Source organism: Watersipora subatra, chromosome 7, assembly GCF_963576615.1.
Source record: "Watersipora subatra chromosome 7, tzWatSuba1.1, whole genome shotgun sequence".
Classification (NCBI taxonomy): domain Eukaryota; kingdom Metazoa; phylum Bryozoa; class Gymnolaemata; order Cheilostomatida; family Watersiporidae; genus Watersipora; species Watersipora subatra.
Genome location: NC_088714.1, coordinates 18,037,003 through 18,059,042, shown reverse-complemented (window position 1 = coordinate 18,059,042; position 22,040 = coordinate 18,037,003). Strand labels below are relative to the sequence as shown.

At 32.4% G+C, this 22,040-nt stretch overlaps 1 protein-coding gene across 1 annotated transcript in view; it reads left to right on the top strand.

Annotated features, from left to right (window-relative positions):
- LOC137400498 (NACHT and WD repeat domain-containing protein 2-like) overlaps nucleotides 1-17,532 on the top strand; it is a 37,777-nt gene extending 20,245 nt beyond the window's left edge. Inside the window, exons 15-24 of the mRNA XM_068086824.1 lie at nucleotides 11-194; nucleotides 1,040-1,158; nucleotides 1,726-1,874; nucleotides 7,082-7,240; nucleotides 8,168-8,325; nucleotides 9,213-9,304; nucleotides 10,262-10,403; nucleotides 15,340-15,521; nucleotides 16,288-16,494; nucleotides 17,452-17,532. Of these exons, the coding sequence (XP_067942925.1) occupies nucleotides 11-194; nucleotides 1,040-1,158; nucleotides 1,726-1,874; nucleotides 7,082-7,240; nucleotides 8,168-8,325; nucleotides 9,213-9,304; nucleotides 10,262-10,403; nucleotides 15,340-15,521; nucleotides 16,288-16,494; nucleotides 17,452-17,532 (1,473 nt within the window). The remainder of the gene's footprint in view (nucleotides 1-10; nucleotides 195-1,039; nucleotides 1,159-1,725; nucleotides 1,875-7,081; nucleotides 7,241-8,167; nucleotides 8,326-9,212; nucleotides 9,305-10,261; nucleotides 10,404-15,339; nucleotides 15,522-16,287; nucleotides 16,495-17,451) is intronic.
- The last annotated feature ends 4,508 nt before the right edge of the window (nucleotides 17,533-22,040 follow it).

Below are 22,040 nucleotides of genomic sequence, written 5' to 3'. Positions count from 1 at the left end.
CTAATCACAGATGTCTGAAAAGCAGAGACCATTGTTGATTGATGCTTTTAAACACCAGAAGGTTACTCCACTCTACATCAAACTTGTATTTGACATCATCAAAGGATGGTCTTCCTTTCAAAAAGCATGCTCTATCCCTGAAACCGTTTCTGATTGTATGGATCATTTGTTTACCACTCTAGAGAACACACATGGTAAGCTGTGCACACACTGGTAAGTTGGTCACAGGAACCTTTTTTCCTGGTATCTATTTTAAAATTATGTATAACATTGATGTATTTCTCATTTGTTGCTTAGCACAATTGCTTTATTACATAGGACGTCTCTTTAATGTGGTTTTTATGATGCAGACCCTGCATATTTACCAGATAGGTAGTTTTGATGTAACAGAATCTGCTTTGATTAGACTGGTGAAAATCATTGTTTCAAGATAATTCAGTACTTCGACGTTAGAGCTACAGTTTCATATAGCTACAATGGTTTATTTATTGTTTAAACTAAGGTTTGAAATAGGTAATTTGTTGCTTTGTAGAATTGCAAACAACACCTAAAACATTTTCTGTGTTTTTACTCTTTTTGCTTGTAAAAAACCTTTGGTTTTAGACTATTATTCACTTACGGTTAGTACAGACTCCAAAGAATGGCTAATAAATAGAACTTTGGTGCTGTACTAAATACAACTTTTGATTGCCGTAATCTTAACTATAAGTGTTTTTTTCTATAATTTTTTAATCTTTGCTCTCATTGTCATGTTTCTACTACCAAAGGAACCTTTTTTTTCACCGATGACTGTCAATATTTGCTATTCCAAGCAACAGAGTTGTAACAAAGTTTGCTTAATCAGCAAAAGACGCGATGTTTTATGCAATTTTTAAAATAGTTACAAGCCTTAAAAACATGCTAGATTTGCTTGGCATTTTAAGGACCAATCATAAAATTAGGCCTTTTCAAATTAACTTCTCAGTTCTGAGGGCGTACCAATATTATGCATAACATAATTGGAATTTAAAAACATAAATGTTTTCCTCATGAATTTTAGGAAAGTCCCAGGTTCAGCTGGCACTCGCTTATCTTTCATGCTGCCCAGGAGAAATAGGGGAAACAGAACTCGAAGACGCACTGTCTCTAGATGAAGACTTTCTTAATGAAGTCTATCAGGTAGTTTTTCCTCTCTTGAAAATTTTTGGTTATCTTTGTTCTGCATGCCTCAGAGATTTGTAGTTCAATTTGAAGTAAATTTGTTGAAAGCTGAATTCACTAACATCTGTGAAATGTGAAGATTTATCACTAACAAGAATGCGAGTCATCATTAGCGTATCACATCCAATGTTTTTTAAAACACAGAATATTCATATATTATGAATGCTAAATCCCGCCTCCGTTCTACTTGGCTGGACCCAGGATGGCTCTGGCTTGGCTTGGCTGAACTCCGACCTCATTAACACGCCTGACTGAAAACAGCTTGGCTCGGCTTAACTCAGCCCTATGCTCAGCTCCCAGCTGACAAAGAATGTTGGTCTTCAGCATTGATCATTGTATTTTTAGCAATAGACTTTCTGTTAAATACAATAGTTTTACATTTTATCACGAAAAATGTTTAAAAAAAAAAAAAAATTGAGATTCATTTAGTTAGCACCAAAACCAGAAGGAATTTATTCAGCTTTTAATTCTATCTCTAAGACCGGAACATTGTCAATTTTTTTCAATTATATGAAACAAATTTAGTATCACCTCCCACCAATAAGAAGGATACCACCTACCCTATGGATAAGAATGAGGAATGATATCCGAGACTACCTTGTTGAACGGGATTCACATGGAGTTACTGCCCAGTTTTGGTACCACAGACAGTTCCGAGAGTTTGCTGATAAAAGGTTTGTAGCTAATTATATTTAGCTGTTCATTAAAACATAGTCATAGCATTTAAAAAATAGAATATTTTAGGCATTTTAAACAATCTTATACTGTAGAATAGATTAGTGGACGCTCATGCAACGTAAACAGTCTGCTCCAGGAACGTTTATGTTATAGGAATTTTACGTTATACGAACAGTCAAATACATGTAAATTGCCTAATCCATTCCAAGATCTTTCCAAACTCAGCCCTGTGCCCATACAAAAAGAAAAATTTAGACTTAACCTTTTAATTTGTTGGCTGTATAATAACTGTAATATTATTCGTTTGCATCGACAACTTGTCTCCTTTTTTGATCAATTTCACTTGTTTTATAGACCATGATTGCGGTAATTTTACAATAAGTTGATGGGAAATGCTCATATTCGGCGTTCATTTACAACCATGTGTTCATTTTTTTCTCAACAGAGAAGCATATTTTGGAAAGTAAAACTAATAACAAATGTTTTATACATCTACAATAAAGCAAAAAAATATTGTTTACTATAAAAAGAATGGTGTCTATCTGTTCATTTTCTACCCCTGGACAAATTATCCAGGGATCAAAGTTAGGATCAAAGATAACTTTTGGCGATACTCCCAATTCGTGAAATTCAGATTGGTAGACCGACGATGTAAACCTGCACCAATCAATCGCCTTCAAGTATATATTTATTAACAATTGTGCAGCTACCTATTCTTTGTTTTTCAACACATCTGACGATCTATCGCAACAAACTAAAATATCATAGAAGTTGTATATGTAATAGACAAGCTGTACTACCCGGAGGGCATCGTAACGCATGGGTGCAATGCTAAGACAATTAGCGTGTGTATATGCTAGACGGTATATGATAACGAGTTAGATCATTACGCCTTGTGTGGCTCAGTGGTAGAGTGCCTGGATTTTAAACTTGTGGTAACAATCTCCGTGAGTTTAAATCCATCAGATTGTGGAATTTTACTTCCGAGATTTTGATAGCTATAGATGGACATACACAACGACGAATACACAGATATACGGACAAACTTTGAGAAATATAGATATAATGTCATGTGTACGTAGTTCTTTTTTCACGAGTGTAGCAAAATTTGTTGCCAGTCAAATTGATTTGGAAAAGTTGCTTCTACTTGACACTTTACGTAATATGGAATTTTTTACGTAGTAAAAAGCAAAAACTGTGCAGAATTTTTTATGTTATCTGGAATTCACGGTTTAGGAGATATACGTTATAGGAGCGTCTACTGTATCTGCACAACAGCTTGCAGTCAGTTAACATTGTATGATTACACTGTAAAGTATGGAAAAATGTTTGACTCAGCATTCCACATAGTTTTCAATAAGTGAAATCTAAATTTTTTTGTATTTGGCTCGCATTCTTATAGTTTAATTTTGTGATGCTCTAATAATATTAATCACTAGCTCATAACATACATGTATTTCTCAGTTTCAGAATCATTATACTCAAGAAGACTGGGTTAATTATGGTAGTTGTAGAAAAGGGAATAAGGAAATACTTTTCTTATTAGTGAAGTTGAAAATTGGCAGTCAAATCCCTTTAAAATATTAAGTGACCCATATAGTAGTTATTGCGTGGAATACCATGGAAGCGATGTGAAAATAAAGACAAAAATGAGTGAAATCGGAGAGTTTGTATTTGAGTACTTTCGCCTAAATCTAACAAACTTTAAAACAATGATATAAATAATTTGTGCTAATTAAATGTTCATCTGTTATAAGCTAAAACAAACTTACATAACATTTTTGTAGGTTTATTAATAAGTATTAGTATTTTTCTATGGATCGTAATTGCTTTTGATATTTGAGGTAGGCAGTTTGCTAGAATGTTTCAAGTCTAGAATTGGTAAAACCTATTCACAGTTAAAACGGTCAGATTGAGCAAAAGTGTGATTATGACATTTATAGTTGCAAAGAGACCAGCAGAATAGAGATACGGCATGCTTCAACTAGAACACAATAGTCGATATCAATTGGTGACATCATTTTTCACGTATTTTTTTAGCGTTTTAATCACGATCAAGTATTATCGATTGTAATCTAAAAACAACTTGGCTATCAGATTATCTCAAATATCAAAAACAATCGTAAACGATAGATCATTACTAATACTTTCTGATAAAATCTACTAATATTTTGTAAAAGTTCATCTTTCGACGAGCTTTGTTCCTTTATTTCTATCCTTGCCTAAGTATTTCCCATCTTTTTTATCACCAATGCCATGTCCCCGTCCCAATATATATATATATATATATATTTCTATATATATATATATATATATATATATATATATATATATAGAAATAATGTAACATGTCCCCTGTCTCCTGCATAAATGCTGTGTGGCGCCAAACAACCACTTTTTGTTGACTATTGTTTCATTATTTTATTTTCTTACAAATTATTATTTTTTTAATTCAGATTTTCCTTAAGTTTTATATATATGCTATACGCTAGTTTGATGTTATATATAATTATCTGGTGTATTTATTGCCAAGTTTCAGCTTTAACACGAGTTTGTTGAAATTCAGTTTATTATTTAAGATCGCTTCCGGCATACAAACAAAATTTAGGAATGGTTCAATTTTTTATAAGGAGGCTTGACTGTAGATAAATAAGTTTGACAGCAAGTTAATAGAAGATTATCATTTAAAATGCTATTGATTGCATTTTCATTTAGATACAATTTTCGCTTCTTCATCATCAGTTGTCAAATGAGTACGGTTACTACTACTGCAGCTATTAAAAGTATAACATAACATATGCTATGGATCAGATAAAGTTAATAAGGCTAACCATAGATTAATGCACTAATGAGTGATGCATGTTTTAAAATATTTAATGCCAAAATGTTGAAGTGAGCAATTTGAGCATAAATAGGTCAAGTTTGGATAATGTAGTGGCATGACAATTGTTGAATTATAACAGAGAACTTTTTGCTATCGAAACATTTTTGGTCACACTAGACCTAGAAAACTTGTAGAGCTTTACAGTAATGTCAATCACAATTGTATACATAGCTCTGCACATATAAATGACAATAACTGTACTATTTTTGCTTAACACTCTGGTTTGAAACAATTTTTGGCAAATTTGCTGGCCTTCCAATTTGAACTTTTTGAACAACTGGTTAGTAGTAAAGTATTCTGATAAGATGACCAATCAGATGACATTAATACAAATTGAGTAAGATTGTACCCTCACTTCCTAATGCGTTAAGTAGTATAATTTTGAAAAGCAAAATTTGTGTACAACATGCCAGACACGTGTACAACATGTCAAATTTCTTTTATTGCCAAAACCATATTTCAAACCAGCTTTTTAATTAGTTTTAAGTATATTTTTGTAAGCTACACCATGTGATAGTTATGATAAAAAGATTCCAGTATTATCAAATGTTAACTTAACAGAAGACTAGATTCTAAAAGTAAAATAAAAAATAATTATAATGAAGAGAAATCTACTGTTGTACCAAGTCTACCTCTTGGGTGTTAAAAATTTAATGCAAACGATCAATTTTCTAAAAAAACTCTCTTTCGATACGTAGTATTGAACTTTATGTATAGCTATAACCTATAATCTATATATATATTTCTCAAAGTATGTCTGTCTGTCATTCCGGCTTTAGCTATAGTGCACACTGATTATTTTATCAATGTGGCGACGTAATACGATGCACCTCTTAAAAAATATTTTCTGTAAGGATCAATTACTATATCTGGGGTCAAGGCCAAATATTCTCACGCGGACCATTATATTAAAATATTTTGGAAACCAAGTAGCCTATATGCAACACGATGCTTTTTCGTCTTTTTATCATTAGGGCAAAATTGTTCAGCCCATGAAATCAACAATAATTTATCTCGAACTTGAAGTTTAGCGATTAGTGTTCTAATTATTTACGTTATTAAAAGAAACGCATCACTGAACTCGCCATGGCGAGTTACCCATATCCGTTATCCGGTATATCTGGTATCTGCTATAATAAACACGATTCGCTAACATAAATGATAAAATTTCTGTTCAAAGTTTGAAGTTTACTAAAACTTAAACATACTACTAGTTAAAACATACTAAGAAATACGAAAACTTTTTTTCAAGTATGTGTTTAGTAAATTAAATTCAATTAAGTTAAATTCAGCATTTAGGGTGCACGTCTGTCTTGAATGTAAGAACTTTGCAGCTAGTACATCGTAATGTTATATTTTGCAGCTCATAACCAGAAAATGCACTAAAGTCATTGTAGGTACCCATAGTTACCAAGGTTAACATAGTATTTTGGTACTATTTTTAATGATGATGATTTTTACCAGGAGGTAATTGCATTAGATAATGACTATGAGTTTCTTTACCACTCTATATGTACATCTATAGCATACAATATGTGCGCATTTCAATTTTTGCATGACAACACTATAACAAGTTAAAATCACATAATTGTATTCCAAAGAATTTTTGATTGTAATCGGAGCGAAATAGACTATATTTAGCCATTACTTTCTAATGAGTTTATATTGACATTTTAACACCTTTGAATTTTTATTTTTTTTTCCAATTTATTTCAACGAAATACTTCTTTCAAGCTACAAAATTTTAAACTTACATTTATTTGAAAATCTTTATTTGTTTTTAATTTAGGTGACCTGCACAAAACCTTTTCCTCATGATATGAAGTTTAAAAGTTACAGTTGTTTACCAAAGTTTGAAAACTTTCACAGTTGCTCTTAAACTCTCTTAATTTATTTCAACTACACAAAACATTTATTTCGTGATAGGTAGTTTGAAAGTTATAATGGCAAATGGCATTCACAGGTAATTGAAGGAGGAGCATATAACATCTTCTCTATTCGATTGGCTTGGGTGAATCTCTTCATTTCTTTTATATGCATGCCTTCACTTTATCGGTTTGATAAATAACAATGCATCCGATATTTACAGTATTAATATACAAAAGCAATCTATTGGCATGATGCACCTTTGGCCTGAAAAACAGCATTGATTTTTATGCATTTTATTGTCAGATACAACCTGTGAGGCAGAATACTTGAAAACAAGTATATATAGGTTTAGCGGTGTTTGTGTTGATGCAATGTATTTTTATTTTCTTTGAAAACTACTTTGTATATATTTTGCTAACCAACTGTTCTTTAGGTATTGAATGTTATTAGATATGGCGGAAAAAGTGGGGCAAATACCACCAAATGTCTCAGCGTTCTCTGTGAGTATTTCACCAACATGTGGAGTGGAGACACAGCTAAGCCTTTCAAATATGGAAAGGTACAAATTGACAGACTAAAAGTCAAAAATCCTCCAACACCCCAGAAAAGGTGAGTTTTAGTTTTGCTTCTCTTAAATATTTTCATTAGCTTCTGAAGATTTGTTTTCTGATTGAGAATTTTACCTTTTTGTTTAATCATTTTTATTTAATTTTATTAAATTAATACTTTTCCAAAAAATTACATTTCTAAGTTGAAAAGCTTTGAATCACCTGGATTCAAGCTAAAATTAAGTTTAAATTGACTTTAAATTAAAAAAAACAGTTGAATATTGTATGAAAAATTGAGGAAATATTATAATTTATGAAACAGCAACATTGATCAATTAAAATCTTTTAATAGTTTAAAGATATCCTCACAAGAATGAATTACTCATTCGATTGCTCAACTACTATGTTGTAAGCAACGTGCAGCTGTAAATACATTTTGGAATAACCACTAGTTCTGAAGATAATATCCTGTCCCAATAAATACAAAGATGGTTCTTACTAGCTTCATTAGATTTCTCTCATGATGATAAAACAGATACTGATCTCATTTTGTAAAATTGTTACTAAAAGCAGGTGATGCCCAAAGAATAACAACAGTAAGCCTTTTCAAACGGGTGTCATTTTGAAAATACGACTGTACATTAGTCAGCCACCGCAAACTATGTTTCTCGACACGCATTCTGGGTTATGTTGTGGAAGGCTAATTTTAAAAATAATCTTACATATTTGTAACGCTAAGCTCAGCTCAAAATGTTTGTTACCAAAAACCGACTACCTTCACTCGGTACAGAAAACCTTTTTCAAGTGGTGCTCTGTGTTATGCAGACAGTGTAATATGTTATGTAATATTGTTATGTAATATCACATGAAGTACTGTGTTATCTTTAATCACTTTCTACGTTGCACAAATGTTTTAGGCTAGATTTACCATTTAGTTTGAGTCTGTCTAATCTGAACCTACTCTCATCTAGAAACATCAATTTTTCAGATTGGTGGTGCCGCAGCCAACAAGGTACAATGATGATCGGCATAGGTTCAACACTCGTAAGATCATAGTCCTTGGCAAGCTCTGGACAAGTGATGCATTAAAGGAACAAGTATTTCAAAACAGTTCAGCTTACCTCATGGATATTGAGTTCCTTACAGGTACATTCGCGTTGTGAAAAATGGTACGATGGTAGAAGGCTTTTTGGCTCACAATAGCTATGTACGAATCTGAAGCCATGCCATTTAAATTTACCGCTTATTAGATTTTATATATAGATTTCATAGCTTACAGAAGCTAGACTTTGGTGAGTGCAAATAAATATCAGAAATTTTGTTGTTACGTTTCTCTGTATGTATAATAATAACAAAAGAAGAATAATAAATGTAGTTTTTTTCATTCTCTAGCATGCAATAAACTGTTGGTAAAAAAACTTTTTATATACCTATTAGTTATGGCTATATTTTACAAAGCTACTTTACTTCTCTGAACAAAGCTTAACAAAAAAAAATAGTAGTCGCTTGTACTGCAATGTTAGCTTGGAAGTTCATCCCAGTTTTTAGCCATATATCAATAGTAAAAAATGAATTGACAATGTTTAATTCTTTTAAAAATCTTTAGTCAAGGCAATTGTTTGCCATGTTTTTTGCTTTTACCTTTAGCTTTAATATTATAAATAAAATCTCTTAGGAAGTCTTTTCTAAGACACATTTTTGATATGCTACATGTACTTCAATTATCTAGGGCCTAGTGATCTAGTAGCCTACCTTATAAGCTTATAAGGTACTAGATATAAAATATAAGCTATATATCTTATATCTAGTATATCTTACATATAAACTTATAAGGTGGTGTTTCTTTAATTAACGTTATTTTTGATCTAGTAAAATTACTTGACTAACCTGAGTATGTTGGTTACAGTAAGCTAAAGGTAACAGACAACTCTTGAACACTTTTGATTAGCCCTGTTATAAAAATTATCACTCCTCGCTTTTTTCGTGCCTTTTCTCAGATGATTTATCTGTATGTTAATAATAATACGATTTAGGAAAGTTTGTGGTGGATTCTTGGAAAAATATAGAAACAGAGTTTGTTCAGCTGAAAGATTATATGAGGCAACAGCTCACAGGAAAGGCAAAGGTGTGTAACATTTTTATATAAAATATATCCAGTTTTTTATAGTTTGCCATAAACGTTGAGTTTCTTGCTGGAAGTTAGTTCAATCCAGGAGTTGTTTGTTTCCATTTTGGTTCATTACTAAGTTTACATATGAAGCTTGGCATTTAAAGATCTTTTGCGCTGTTTGCTTTTACAGCAGAATTTTAGATAGTTATATTTATGTTTAGGATATAGATAGAATTATTTGAATCGTTAAATTATTTTTGCAAATATAATTTATATATAGCACTAAAATTGTGTAAGACAATCCCTATTTGCCTGTTGCATACTTGCCTACTCAAAGTATGGTTTGGAATAACCGTAATTGTGCCATAAAATAAGAGAAATTGAAATATAATGTTAATGCCTTTAGATTGTTTAGTATTAATTGGGAATAATGACAAAACCTTTCTTTTGCGAATCCGTTTTTTGTTGGCATAATTTAGTTGGTAAATATTCACAGTTTTTTCACATTTGGCTAGTTTTTTTATATTGTTGTGTGTTTACATGATAGATAAAGTTTTCCACAAACATGCCTTATTAAAACATTATAATTCCATAATGTTTACTTGGACTGTTCAAAACCTATGCTTCCTTTTTGTAAAACACATACATATATGCTACATTTTATCAAAGTAATTTTTACTGTTTCAGCTGTTGACGCTTTTTCATAATCTCATCGCATTATTTTCGTCTCCATAAGTGGTAAACAAAGTTGAAATTGTTAAAAGGTCATGCAAAAGTGTGCAAGGAAAACTTGCGAAGCTGTATGAGATCTTCGTTTTAGAAAGTCCGTGCCTTATGCCATAATGAACGAATTTGATGAAGTAGTTAACAAAATTCTTCTACAAATTTACCTTTTTTTATGTAGCTTCCAAGATTTGGGGAAAGATAATCCAGTGTGTTGTTCAGTTGAAATGCAGTTCCGCTAATGTGCAGGTCGCTTTGTCAAACAAAGAAGTTTACTTCACCGAGTTTTGCTATATCCATGCTGTGCTCAAGATGTACAATGGCTTGATATCTCGGGCGCCGCTGTCTCTTCCTTCACAACTGTTTGCTTGTCTCCAGGACAAGTACAGTGGTGTGCATAAACCAGGAATCACATTGTTTTGTTCACTCTATATCGAATGGATCTTCCATCTGCTTTCTATTTTTCGCCAATTATGATGCCATGCCAGATATTATATATCAATCTGATCAGCAGAAGATGTGCTTTCAAACAATGCATTGATTGATTTAACACAATCATTTCTGAGTGATTTATATTAATCCTGTGAGCTAATTGAAGAGCTCAGAAAGTTGGTAAACAGCATGCCTCGACGGTGTCAGATGGTGATCAAGAACAAGGGCTGGCCAATAAAATACTAATGCTCAGCTCAAGACACCTTACCATTCCTTCTGAAGACCAACAATAACCCAACGACCCTTTTCAGGGCCACCAATTTGTATACAAGAGTTTGTTTGTATCCTATTTTATCAATTTTCACTAACAACATTCATAGCCTGCAATAAGTCTGCCTTTCGGTAGATCCACCCCAGCGATAAAAATCTGAGAATATTTTCGAATATTTGGCATCATCTTGTTCTTCAGAATTTTCCCTTTCAAATGATATATATATTGATGGGGTTGAGGCACTTAACTCCAAGGAATTTCTTAGACAACAGCATATAAACATACATATTTGAAGATTTAACTGGTGATTCTAAGTTTATGCACACCACTGTACAATCTTTCTAATCCAACTCCGCCATCAGGTGAGGATGTACTCTATTCTCTATTAGGCTCGCTTTTCTGGTAATGCTGCTGGCAGTGAAAATTCAAGTCATAAGACATTTCTCAATTCAAATGCTCATTCACAATCTTTGCTTTTGACCTAGGAGGTTTTAAAGGTCATCATTTGTAAAATTTTAATTGTCTATATTTAAAATAGGTCACTTTTGAAATGTTACTTGATGATGCAGTTTATTCTCGACATGCACTGTAATTCAATTTAACTATTTGTTTTTTCTTTCAAACATCTATGTTTGAGCAAATGCTTGTTTTTAAAAATAAATTTTGTTTTGTTCAATTGTTACCTCGCTTCAAATCCTAATACTTAATATTTTAGGTAATTGTGTACAACCTTTTATAAAATACATGTATTTTATAAAATACTAGCTGTGCTACCCGGCATTGCCCGGGTAATAGAAAAATCTTTAGACAGAAGATTGATTTGTATTTAACATATAACAACATTTTCCATTCTAACTTTCCAACTACGTATCATGAGAAAAGTGTTTTGTCTTATAAACAATGAGAATTAGTGAGAGATGCTTACTATTAGCCTGCGCGCTATTAGCTAGTACGTTTAATAATTTGAGCAAAGAGCTTCTCGTGACGTTATGCTATGACCCGCGTTGTACGCAAACCGTTAGGTATTTGCTCTCATATAATGGCTTATATTGGCAAGCTGGCAACTCAATTTCTGTAGTCTAGTGGGTAGGCTGTCCGACTGGTGAATGGTAGAGTCTGAAATCGATTCTTCTTCGGTATGGATGTTTTATTCCAAGATTTTAATATCTATAGCCGGAGAATTAAACCTACGATTACACATACGACCAGTTTTGAAAAATATATATATATAGACTAGCTGTGCTAACCGGCGTTGCCCGTGTAATAAAAAAGTCATTGGACAGAAAGTTGATTCGTACAGTATATAACATATATAACAACATTTGCCATTCTAACTTTCAAACTACATATCATGAGAGAAGTGTTTTGTGTAGTCTAAATAAGTTAATGGGTTAATTAATTTCAAACTTTGTTAAACAACCGTATAATTTTCCAACTTTATATCACGAGGAATTGATTTTGTGCGGAACAGGTTCTTTTTTTAATGCATTAGACAATGTGTAATTTCTGAGAATACATGTATTTAACAGATTGACAAAAAATGTGACAGAATATGGTAGTATTTTGTAGTTGAAATTTTATTAGAACAATGTCTGCCAAAAATGGTTGAATGAAAAATTAATATTAATATTAAAGATTGGAAACTAAGTAATAGAATGGGAAAACAGTGATAGGAAAATGAATAATGTTTAAACTTCAACCACAACATTATACTCCAATTATGTTTAAAAATGCCAGTTGAAATAAAAAAGATAATGCAACAAACTTTAAAGCCTCATATTGTAAACTTCAAAAGTTATACAAAGTTTATAAATGTAATAAGAGAATGTAAATCTATCTCTCTATATATACACTTCTCACAGTATGTACATTTGTGTAAACATAAGAGAGTGAAGAATAACTGATACTTGTAATCTTGCACTATAAGTTTTACAATAAATCTCACAGATAATCTAACAGATAATCTTACAAATGTTTGATGTAAAATGTGAAATTTATTACGAATTACTAATTGGTTAGGTTTAAAATGAAAGATGTAAAAGCTAATACACAAAGCGAGCCCTGATAGGAACATACAAACAAAAATGTTTTAATTTGAACTGAAAAAATAATGTGAAAAGATTGTTTAAACGAACAAAATATTTATTCCTATTTAATGATTGTGAAGCGCAAGGTACCAAATCAGAATCCAAAAATAATACTGTAGCTGAAACAAATTATTCTGAGAAGCTGGAATAAATAAGTAGAGAACTAAATGAAGATGTGAAATAAATAGCAAGTATGTAAACTACGAAACATATTATTTGGTAATGATACAATTAATACAAAGTGCGAAAAGAAAAAATTGTTATGACCAAATGAAAAGCACTACAACAGTCGCAAAAAATTTATTTCGAGAGAAAAGTGTTTGTTGATACGGTTTGGCAAAAAGCATTGTGTTTTATGGGGGGGGGGGTGATGACCTGTGGGCGCATTGTATCAATAAATACGTCATTTAGCTGAAATTTTATCATCAAATGATTTTATGTTTGCGAAACCGTTTTACCGTAACAAACAACACTGAGCTCGCCATTGCGAGCAACTGAAACTTTTAATAATGTATACAGTCAGTACACAATTAGCGAGTGATTATGATATATCAAATATGATAACGCCATAAATTGAAATTTTCTAACCGAGTGTTTGTAACGTGTAGGCGCAATGCTAAAATGATTGCTATAGCTGAACAATCAAACCTACGAATACATAAACGACGACAAACTTTGAGAAATATATATAGAGATAATATCACCCGTTCTGGCTAACGGTAAGAATACTGGCTAATAAGGTCAATAAATAAGATTGCTAGTGCGTTGATATGACAACAATGTAAGTGATAGTATTACGAGTAAAACAACGATATAATAAAAAGGACAACACATACAATAAAATAAGAAATGCAACGTCATGGCCCGGCGTTCACCACAATATGTAACAAATAACAATTGAACTTATGTAAGCATGTGAATTAATAATGCAATAATCAACCAATACAGTATTATGTTCATGTTTCCTCCGTGTTAAAAACTGGTGATTTGAGGTTCATGGGTAGCTTTGGCAATACAGGAGACAGATGGTGTGCAGGTAGTAGTCATGATAACAATACGAAATCAGTGTAATCTTCACTATATTGCCTGTAATTTACCATAACTCATTTGTGTTTTAATTTTTGTGTTTAGTAAAGTTTTATTTCTAATTATCATGACCTGTCTACCCGCTTTCACTGGTTTCAGTTTGTTTTTTATCTTTGCATCACTTTTACCTTTTTTTTATCTTTCTCTTCCCTTCTCCTACTTTCTAATTTTTTTATTCCTGAGCTGTAACAAATTTCTTTTTACTTAGACTACAGTTCTAACCCGTTCTTTAGCTCCCTTACTTTGATACTTAAGCTTACCATAAAACCGTCTGATGTTTATGATGGTCAAGACAACTCTCTTCCTAAGTTATGGATTTCACATCTAACCCTATGTATGCTTTACACCTTCTTTGCTTTAGTACAAGAGTACCGCTCACACATAATGAGCTTTTTTATAAATTGTATATCAGAGTTATCAACCATCAAATTCAATCCTCAGTGGCGGTCACGCAATGGTAGAAATTTTGCAATAAATTTAAATATTGCTAGATAAAGCAAGTGAGCAAAAGAGGTTCCTTGTTACCATGCTCAGCCTGCTTACTGTGCTCATTAAAGAAGAACTATTAAAATTCTTGAAATGATGTTCTCACTGGCAAATATACTTATCTGCTTATTTTTAGGAGTAGCTTTGTGTTAATAATTTTATGCTGGGACTCAACCACATGACTTTTACATTCAATATCTCTAACATCTTGTTTAATCATTTAGGTACCAAAGTAATGTTTCACTGGGACATAATTGTGTCTAAGGTAAAGCCTAATATTTCACAAATCTACAAAAAGATTTTGATACAAAATTAATCAGCATAAAAATTTACGTCAGCTGTTGCCATACAAATGCCACAAATTCATTGCAGAATAAGCTCTGACACTTTTCAGCTGTTTTTGCTACTGCCAGAAGCATGTCTGGGTCAAACAAGTTGCCAATATTATTACAGCTTACAACATTATCATTATCGCTAAAAATAAAAGTATCACATTTAGTAGTATGATTGTTAAATTAAACATATTCCGTAAGTCAATTGATCTACAATTAGCAAAACTTCTTTAGCTGTAATGCGTCTGAAACGACTCCTCATTGCTAAGCAAAAATTGAGGTAAAAAATAACTGTTTTTGCAAATTGAAACTACGCTCAAAGTTGGCTGCAAACATTAATTTTACTATTGGCTCAACAAATGCAAGTAATTGTTTTCTTTTGTTTAAATATATATACTGCAGGCTCATTAACTACTCGCTAATCAGAAATGTTTTGTATGAGACCTACAAAAGCTGCACCATGCGACTCTTAGCTATACGCAAACACTGAACTAAACCCCGCTAAGAGGCTCATGGTACAAAGCGAGTTAATCCTGAATTTCCTGTGGAAACCTTTACCCATGGACACCTTGATTAATAAAATTTGAAATTTTAGCTGCTGTATTGCAATGATCATTATGTATTGGTTTTTAGAAGATAGGCTTCCAAATCTATCCTGGTTTCTTGCCCAGCTAACTTCTGGAAAAGGAATTGAGGTGTGCCCATTTCTTCCAGTAGCTAAAACTTTAGAATCGCCTGGAGGAATGCAGCTTAGGTCTCGACTTCACATCTCACCGGAAAGCATGCTCAGTTTCACCTATAAGAACAAACCAACGGTATGACTTAAATTGCTATTTCCTGTCTATTAGTTAGCCAGCGGTGAAGCTTGATAGAATGGTGTTACCCATTTTCCGTTTTTAGATAATTACTCATTCGAACAGTGTAAACTGTTCGAGTGAGTAATTATCACTAGAACACCAGTTACACTCTGTTTACAACTGTAAACAGAGTGTAAAATATTTTTTTGGGTAAAAACTACTTGAAAGCTAAATAATCTAATAAAGATTTTCCCTAAATCGGTTCATGTTTGTCTATCTTTGTTTACAGTTGATGAGTAGCGCTCCTTTCTCTGTGTTGCCATGATAAAATATTTTTATTGTGTATTTGGTGAAAAAATACATGCTACAAGTTGAAATTTTATTCAATATAGTTATAAAGCATTGATTGTGTAATTGTGATGTATTACTTCAATTCAATTTTTTTATTATTCAGTAATATTACAAATTGGAATCTCAAATCAAGATACTATCAACCTTTCATTGCTTAAGCACGAATTTGAGTTTTTAACACACAAATTCTGGAATATATCTTTTAGCTTGCTTGCACCGTTTTTTTTTAAAGAAATTATTTTTGCGTACCCAAATCAAGATATGTTATATGCTGTTTTATGATTGCAATTATGTACATGTACAAGTGAATACAATATTGGAGCTTTTAAACCAGAAGCAATTGTAACATATTTGATGTAAAAACTTGTTATTTCTGCTTCAGCATTTTGTTAATTCTTACTCGTCCACTAGAACCCCTCATTGGCTGTTTCAGGTTGCAGTTTGTTCAGAGCAGATTGTGTTGTACACTCTTGAAGACAATGGAGAGATTTCGGAGCAAACACTTGCCACTCCAGATAGGAAACCTCACTGCGTCAAGTTTTTTTCGATTGGAGAAAAAGAGAACTACCTTGTTGGTTGTGCCAACAGGTTTGTGCTCATTTCTCTTGACAACAACCGCATTGAGTGCAACGAGTGTCCAGTAAGTAAAGGAACTCAAAGCTTAGTCTTTAAAAAAGAATATACATGTAACAGCTTCAAAGACCATGGCTTAGTTTAGACTAGCGTGAATCTCTAACGAAACTTCGGGTGAACCAAAGTATTATTCTCATTTCACTACAGTTTATTTGGCTGTTTCGTCTGATGGACTGATTCAGTCTATATTCTGTCAAGCCTGAAGATCATTACTTTTTGCGAAAAATTGACCAATAACGTAGATCTAGCTTTAGCCAATAGAAAGGAGAAAAAAGTTGACTTCAAAATCATATCTACAGTGTATCTTCTCCCTCAATGATTTCATTAAACCTAAAATTTCTCGACTCTCACAAAACTTTGACGTACACACTGTTTTCTTGGAGGTTTCATCTAAAACTTGTGCTCATGTGAACTAGGTCTAATTTGAGGAGGGAATAGCGAACCACTATTGGGTGATTGAAAGGTCAGAGAAAACTTTTTCATCCATAACAAAGTAACTAATTCGCCATCATGTACATCATCTGACACTTTTATGCGAAATAACAATAATAAAGCTATTTAAAATGTATACTTTTAGTTTTGATAGCCTTAATTTGTATTCAATCGTTTGATAATTTTTTTGTTTTTGTACATAGTCTGTGTCATCTATTTGAGGCTGCCAATATTTAGCAAGGATAATAACATTTCTGCAGTTATTTGCGCAGTTTTAATATTTTTTAAAGAAAAGAATGCTATATGCTAGCTAAAAATCAATTCAGTATAAAATAATTGGTTTGTACCAAACAAGTTCAACTAACAAAGCACATTGAAATGAAATTAATTTAATGTACACGAGACTTAACTGAAATATTTCATGGTAATTTTAATTGACACCGCTTGCCTTCACATAGCTACTAATAAAAAGAACATTTTGATTCTTATATAAATAGCTGTTTAGGTAAAGCCTTATCTTATACTTTTGTAGAGTGCTGGAACTTTATTGTACGCTTCCATGACCATTGTTAGGTTTCGTTACAGAGCCTTACAATCGATAAATCTGACATGAGATTGCGCTTTCCAATTTCCTATCCAGGAGATACGTTCCAAATGTTTAAAAACCCTGCAGTAGTTGGGGGTGGAAAAGACTCACTGATGTTCTATGACGGTGGACCTACTTACGCGATCATCTACTCAGTAAAGGTTAAAGTTGCACACTTTTACATAATCAGTCTAACGCTAATGCGGGAAGTAGCATTTGAGTAGGAACCAAAACATGTAGATTAGCAAAATATAGCATACAAACTCTATTTGAACACCATGGTACTCTACCTTCAACCATTGTCCTATAGTGGCATTGTATTAGAAGTAGCATTCCAATAAAGGGTGTCGCTGTATTTTTCAACTGGCTTGTTAGATATTTGTGAAGATTATTTAACCCTTTTATAGGCAAAGCAATGTTAATGTCACCTATATTTTACAGTCTTCATTAGGCGAATCGACGTTAATGCCATCAGCCTCAGCATTTTTTCTAAACCATCTTTCATATATGTGAAACGAAGTATCATACCGAGTTAAACAAGGAACTACTTTGATGATAAAATATTGGTGTGGTGCTGTTATTAAGTATTTTGAAGGTGTCGTCTTCAAAGTTTTAAAGAACAAATGTAAAAGCTTTGGAGTGTGTAACGCCTTTTTAATTTTCAAGACGTTTTTAAGACTTAAGTTAGAATACGCCATAATAATGGCTGCTATTAAGTCGTATGAATTTTCCGAATATTTTTATCAGTCATCACAACACTTTAAAGTCTTCAGGTAAGATTGTAAACTGTATTATGAACGAATCTGAAAGCAGTTGATATGATTTAGACCTTGGTAACTTTGAATCAGAGTGTAGTTCTGATTATTGTGATGATCACTCTTCTCATCTACAACAACACTAAAATCATGGAAACCAATGCAGCAACAACAACAGATTTTAATTGTTTTTTTTACATTGAAACCTTATTTTCCATTTTTGTGAAATACTGGGATTTTATTGTATGCTTCCACGAACATTGTTAGCTTTTATTACAGCATCACAGTCAAGGATACTGACATAAGACACCTTCCATATTTCTACCAGTAGATAGTTATTAGTTATTATCCATATTTCCCATGTAATATAGAAGTATTACCCTATTTCTATCTTTGACAAAAATATGTAATATTTCTATCCAGGATAGAAATATTGCATATTTTTATTCAAGATATGAAGTATGTAATATTTTCTAAATAAAAATATTACATACTTCTATCCAGGAAATACCAAGTCACTAGTACTATTTTGTGGACATTTATCTACCGATCACTTTCAATAATGGGCTTGTAAAGATCAAAAAATGTCAAAGTGGCGAGTAAATAGAGGTGGCGTTCAATTAAAGGGTGGCATTGTTTTTTTCAACCCTTCTTCTATAGCCATATTCAAATATTGATGGTGTTCAAATAAATGTGGCGATCAAATAACGATGACATTCAAATAAAGATTTTACGGTATCTTCATCTGGCTAATCGCATGGGTTAAAAATTCACAACTCTAATGCACACTCGCACACTTGCACCTGTTTGTACGTTTTTTTTTTATAGACAAACACACGCACGTATATACTGAGCAAGTAAATCTCAAAACATACTCTTTATTGATTTTATAGGTTGCAGTTTCAACTCCTACCAAATGCTGGTCTGTAGTTTTAAAATTGAGCATCTAAGCCTGACAAAGAGAGAAAGTATGACTGGAAATTCTAAAGCTTTTCATTAAAATAGCAAATTCTGAGTCTTGTACTTTTAAGAATACGAATAGGTGTACAAGGAACATAAAAGCTCTGATGAGTAGGTGTTTAACAGTGATTTTGAGTTTAGCTTGACTAGCAGCGGTACAACCACACTAGCATGATTTTGAGTATCTTTGAAGGCAATATCATCCAATATCGAAGGTAATACCATCATAAAGCAATGTCACATGATTCTAGCTCATGCGACCTTGCTTAATGTTCAGTAAGCATATGTTGACATGAAACTTGCTAAGTTTTTACTTTGTTGGTTGGTTGATCCTTAGAGCAACTTTGCCAACTGTTCTGAGAACACAAAATACCGTTAAACCTCTAATTTAGCGCTACCTCTATTTGAACGCCACCTCTATTTGACCACCACTACAAGGGAAAAGCTGAAAAATTTAGCACCGCCGTCTATTTGAACGCCACTTCCATTTGACCTCCAATTTGACTATCTTTGATCTTTATGAACCAATAATATCAAGTGATCAGTAGAAAAGTGTCCCCAAAGTCGTATTAATAATTAATTGTTTACATTAATAACAATCAATTCTTTCATTGTCGAATTTCAGAGCGTTTTGATTTATTTTTTGTTTAAACTTTGTAAGCAACCTCATAGGAATAATCAATGACGCCTCAGGCTAATAGTACTTCTTTGTTTAACGTGGTCTTTCTACTTCGAAGTACGGTAACCTACATACTTAAAAAACGGTTTAAATTTATGATGGTAGATGAAATTTGAAAGCAAGGCCATAGAAATAATTACTATTTGTCTCAGGCTAATAACAGTTCCTTGTTTAATGCGGTGTTAATACTTCAAAAAACATGCATATAAAAATAGTTCGCAAGTTTTGGGCCAAATGTTACGTTTAGCGAGCAAACTTTTACGCGTTGCATTTGTGTTAAATGCAACGCGTAAAAGTTTTGCTCTCTCAAAAAATTGTTTAGGTGCTAATATTGACTAGTTCAGCAGGGCAGAAGAAAAGTTGAGGCCAGAAGAGATTGTGGAAGGTATTGAACAACTAGAGGATGTTCGAAAGCAACAATCAAAATGCAGCTATCAGAGCAAACAATGCAAATATTTTCGTTTTAAAAATGTAAATTTTTCTTTTTCCAGTAGTATAAGTACGGATAGTTTATATAACTTGTTCATAAATATATAGTTGTATCATTTGATAGATCATCATTATATAACTTATAAATATGCAGATTTCTAGCATGTTATTTAATAGCATAATTGCGGCTATCTTAACATGGCTTACAAGGGATTGATGCTCATAACTCTACTTCTATTGCACATAAAAAGCTTGTTTTGGCTACAAACTGTAGCAAATATATCAAGGAGTGCAATGAACTTTTTATAAAAGTTTGTTAAATATAGATATAAAATAAAAATTTGTCTTTAGATTTAGAGCGAAATAAAAATTGATAATGCCAACGAATTCCAAAGAAGGTCACAGGCTATCATATCATCGCAGGGCAATTGCAAGCATTAGATATCAACTGGTAAATATATTTATCAGTTTCTCGAGGCATATTAATTAAGAGATATTTGACAAGTTAAAGGTAAGTTAGCAGATTCATTGCATCCGAAAGGTTTAACAACGCTCTACTGGAAAAAAGAGCAAAATATCAGTGACATCTACTTCGCCCGTAATAGAGCTAACTTTATCTACCAAAATTTCAGATGAGCCATTTAAAAAATACACCGCCAGCCTTTATTTGAGCACTGCCTCCAATTGACCGCCTGCCAATTGACTGCCACTATAGAGGAAAGATTGAAAAATCGAGCGCTATGGCGTTCAATTAGAGGTTTTACCATAATTTAGATTAAGTTTGTTATGTAAATTGTGATAGAAAAAAAGTTTTTGGTCCAATCTAACCAAGTTCAACTACAAAAGTATTTTAGTAAGTTTTAACATCTAGACAAGCTTGTTTGAGGCACTAAGTTAGATAACCTTAAACTGCTGCGGTTTGCTCTATGGTTTGCTCTACTGAGCTACTAAAATGGACCAAAAATGATCACAGATCGTTTTTATTAATTAAGACGTGTAATATCTTACTGACTAATATTTAATCATTTATTCATATTTTATTTTATACGTTTTATTCCATTTTTAGTGTGATACAAAGCAATCAGCAAAACAATTTTAGTCTATTTCCTCTTGAATGCAGGAATGCTCAATCAGATCAGCTACTACACAATTGGTTACTGATAGATATAGGTAAATCAGTCTTGCTGTCAACTCCCTTCAAGTATGTTTAGGTCAGCCCTTTCTCACTACAGCCTAAAAGTTGAGATTTTTATATCATAGAACAGCAATGAAAACTCATTCATTTATTAGCAGGTTATGCTATCAAAGATTTTCCAAATTAAATTATAATTATAATAATCTGCATTGTTGTGTTTAACCTGCATAAGGTAATAATACTGAATAAACAACATTCAGTCTTACAGTGAAAAAAACTGATAGCTTCTTGCTGAAACAAATCAAATGGTATGGAAAAGCTTTTTTATTTTTGCTAAATAATAGTAGATGTTCGAACCAGTTTTTGAACTTGGAAGACCTTTAAGATAGAGCAGTTCAAATCAGCACTCCAAAGCTATCAATAAAATATCTTCAATTAGTTTTTACAACAAATATTGAGTTTTGATCACTCGGATTGAAGGTTTCAGTCATAAAAAGTAAATACATTCATAGCGCAACATCTAATAGAACTATACTCGGGTATGTATATTTTTTTTATAAATAAAAACTATAAATTC